At 49.7% G+C, this 2,960-nt stretch overlaps 1 protein-coding gene across 1 annotated transcript; it reads left to right on the top strand.

The window, feature by feature from the left end:
• Positions 1–319: 319 nt before the first annotated feature.
• AP5S1 (adaptor related protein complex 5 subunit sigma 1) lies at positions 320–2,954 on the top strand. The gene is made up of 3 exons (XM_072406750.1): positions 320–465; positions 1,042–1,226; positions 2,241–2,954. The coding sequence occupies exons 2-3, from the start codon at positions 1,051–1,053 to the stop codon at positions 2,659–2,661; spliced, it is 597 nt and encodes a 198-aa protein (XP_072262851.1). The 5' UTR covers positions 320–465; positions 1,042–1,050; the 3' UTR covers positions 2,662–2,954.
• Positions 2,955–2,960: the final 6 nt, after the last annotated feature.

Here is a 2,960-nt window from a genome sequence, read left to right as displayed (position 1 = left end):
ATTTATCCCACACAGCATCACTTTAGCACTACATTCTCTACTTGAATCTTGTTTATCAGAGGACAATTTATTAGCATTCTACAAAGAATTGTTTTTTTTTTTTTTTCAACCCTATAAATGATTAGTCATAACAGCCACAAGGTGGCGCTGATGCAGCATCAAAGATCTCGCTGGACATTCAATTCGCAATCCAAACCAGCAGATGGAGCTCTGACCATACAATATATTTTTTTTCTTCTGCATTTGCTGTAGATGTCAATCCCCGCCGCTAGATGTCGCGCTGATATAAACTCGCATTGCGAAGGAGGGGTATAGTGCTGTACACCCCCCGGAAGAGAGGAGAGGTCACGTGACTGGTAAGTGGCTGCAAACATCCAGAGAACGTTGGGGCGAGGGGAGATCACGTGACCAGACAGCGGCAACATCGTATAAGCGGAGGAGGGGCAACATTCCCAAATAAACAAGGTATGTCGTGACATATACATGCTAAATCTTACTAGAAATCATCTGTAAAGACAACCTGTCCTGTGCAAGGCTGGGGAAGAGGAAACTTACTTCCTGTTTTGTGGGTCACATGACTTGCAGTGACATCCTGTCACGTGAAGGTGCAGGAAATGCCAGGCTCTGTGCCTTACTGTCATAGAAATGTATAAAGGAGATGTGTAAAGGGGCCCCTGAGAGACAATGTTTGGGTCCCTGGAGTCACCTACTGAGCATTATGTGTCCATAGGCAGAAATACGAGGGGCCCGGGACCGCTGTGCATAGTACTGGCCCCGTATGACTCGGTCACAGGCAGGGTCCCCAAATCCGAGGGCCCCTTATAGCGGCACTGTCTGCACCCCTCACATGATACTGATCTCCATATAGCCAAGCCAGGCCGGGGCCCCCATTGTTACAAGATAAAACTTTTAATATTTATTACTTTTATTTATATTCATATATTATTAATATTATTCATATATTATTTTATTTATATATTATATTATTATTGATATAGCGGTATTTTATTGACCTTTTCTTATAATTGTGTCTTCTGTCAGGTCTGGGCGATGGTGCTGGGCTTTGTCATCCACACGGTGGGGGCGGGGGAGGGCTCGGAGCAGTGCCGGCTCCTCTTCTCTCACCTGTACGGCTGTCACCTCCGGGAGGAGAAGCTGAGGGGGGATGAGCTGACTCTGGAGAAGGACAGAGCCAGGAAGATGGATCAGATTGCCATTGTGGCCAGGTGAGGGGGCAGTACCGGGGGGCACCAGAGGGTGGCAGTGTCCTCTTAGTTGCCCAGGACAACTCATACTAATGCCATGTGTCCTGGATCCATCACACTGCCTGGGACACGCATGCTGCGGGGTAAATCACACTATGGCCCTGACTTATTAAAACTCTTAAAGGCTGGAGAGGATACAATTTCATCAGTGAACCTGGGTGATCCAGCAAACCTGGAATGGATTTCTGCATTTGCTAGCAAATGTCTGGAATCCTGAACCAGATGCATTCCAGATTTGCTGAATCGCCCAGCTTCACTGATGAAATTGTATCCTCTCCAGCCTTTAAGAGTTTTAATAAGTCAGGCTCGATGTTGTCAGACCGCCAGCTCTCCAACACAGGGCGGCCTTCAGAAAATGGGAGATAAACTGCCTGGTATATATCTGCTGTGCCCAGTACGAGGGTCTCCCGCCATCCCTGCCCTACGTTTCTGGGATTGTACCCCTGCTGTGCCCAGTATGAGGGTCTCCCGCCATCCCTGCCCTACGTTTCTGGGATTGTACCCCTGCTGTGCCCAGTATGAGGGTCTCCCGCCATCCCTGCCCTACGTTTCTGGGATTGTACCCCTGCTGTGCCCAGTATGAGGGTCTCCCGCCATCCCTGCCCTACGTTTCTGGGTCTGTACCCCTGCTGTGCCCAGTATGAGGGTCTCCCGCCATCCCTGCCCTACGTTCCTGGGTCTGTACCCCCGCTGTGCCCTGTACGAGGGTCCATCCCTGCCCTACATTCCTGGGTCTGTACCCCCGCTGTGCCCTGTATGAGGGTCCCCCGCCATCCCTGCCCTACGTTCCTGGGTCTATCCACTTGATCACCATGAGTGCCAGGCAGCCATATGTCAGTGGAAGGATCCATCTTTCTTTCTTGGGGGGGGGGTACCATAGAGTTGAGAACTAGGAAGGAGCAGAGACTTGGAGGACCAAGGATGGGGAAGGGGGAGTTCTCCTTATTTATTTTGAACCTGGAATCTCTGTTGCAGGCAGACGGAGACGCTTTGTCTTCTTAGGCGCCAGGCTTCCGGTCTTCCATCCAGCGCCTTTATCATCCAATCATTTGAAGAGCCGGTGCTCCCCCATGAGGACGATGTTGGGATGTTCAGTTTAGGAGAGCCCTTCCCCCAGGAGGTGACCGTCCTATGGATGGGGTGCTTCTCATTGGGCTTCTCTCTGATCTGTGACCCCCTGGATAACCTGACCTTGGCAGAGAACACGCTGAGGACCCTGGTGAAATATCTGATGGACAACCTGAAGCTTCTGACCAATGGTACAAATGTCATCCTCCGGGCGGATAAGATTCACATGTGTCTGGACACATTCATCCCACAGGGACAACTTCTCTTCCTTACCCACCAGGCCACCATGGCATTAGAGAAGGAGCTGAACAATACTATGACCCTGTGATCACATGACACACTGAGGGGCGGTGACATAATATAGCTAACCAATACTATGACCCTGTGATCACATGACACCCTGAGGGGCGGGGCTATAATATAGCTGAACAATACTATGACTCTATTATCACATGGCACCCTCAGGGGTGGGGCTATAATATAGCTAACCAATGATCACATGACACCCTGAGGGGCGGGGCTATAATATAGATCAGGGGATATACACACAATGAGATCTGTATTTGTTTATTCTCCATGTAATGATCACTAATTATAACCATTGCCTGTGCTGAATCCTTCATGGAG

Source organism: Pyxicephalus adspersus, chromosome 3, assembly GCF_032062135.1.
Source record: "Pyxicephalus adspersus chromosome 3, UCB_Pads_2.0, whole genome shotgun sequence".
NCBI lineage: Eukaryota > Metazoa > Chordata > Amphibia > Anura > Pyxicephalidae > Pyxicephalus > Pyxicephalus adspersus.
The sequence above is the reverse complement of the archived record's forward strand: the minus strand, read 5'-3'. Positions and strand labels throughout refer to the sequence as shown.

Bases quoted from the DNA above. Each gene is read 5' to 3' on its own strand.
- AP5S1 (XM_072406750.1), top strand. From the start codon at position 1,051: ATGGTGCTGGGCTTTGTCATCCACACGGTGGGGGCGGGGGAGGGCTCG. The intron at 1,227-2,240 runs GTGAGGGGGCAG...TCTCTGTTGCAG, and splicing joins CAGATTGCCATTGTGGCCAG to GCAGACGGAGACGCTTTGTC.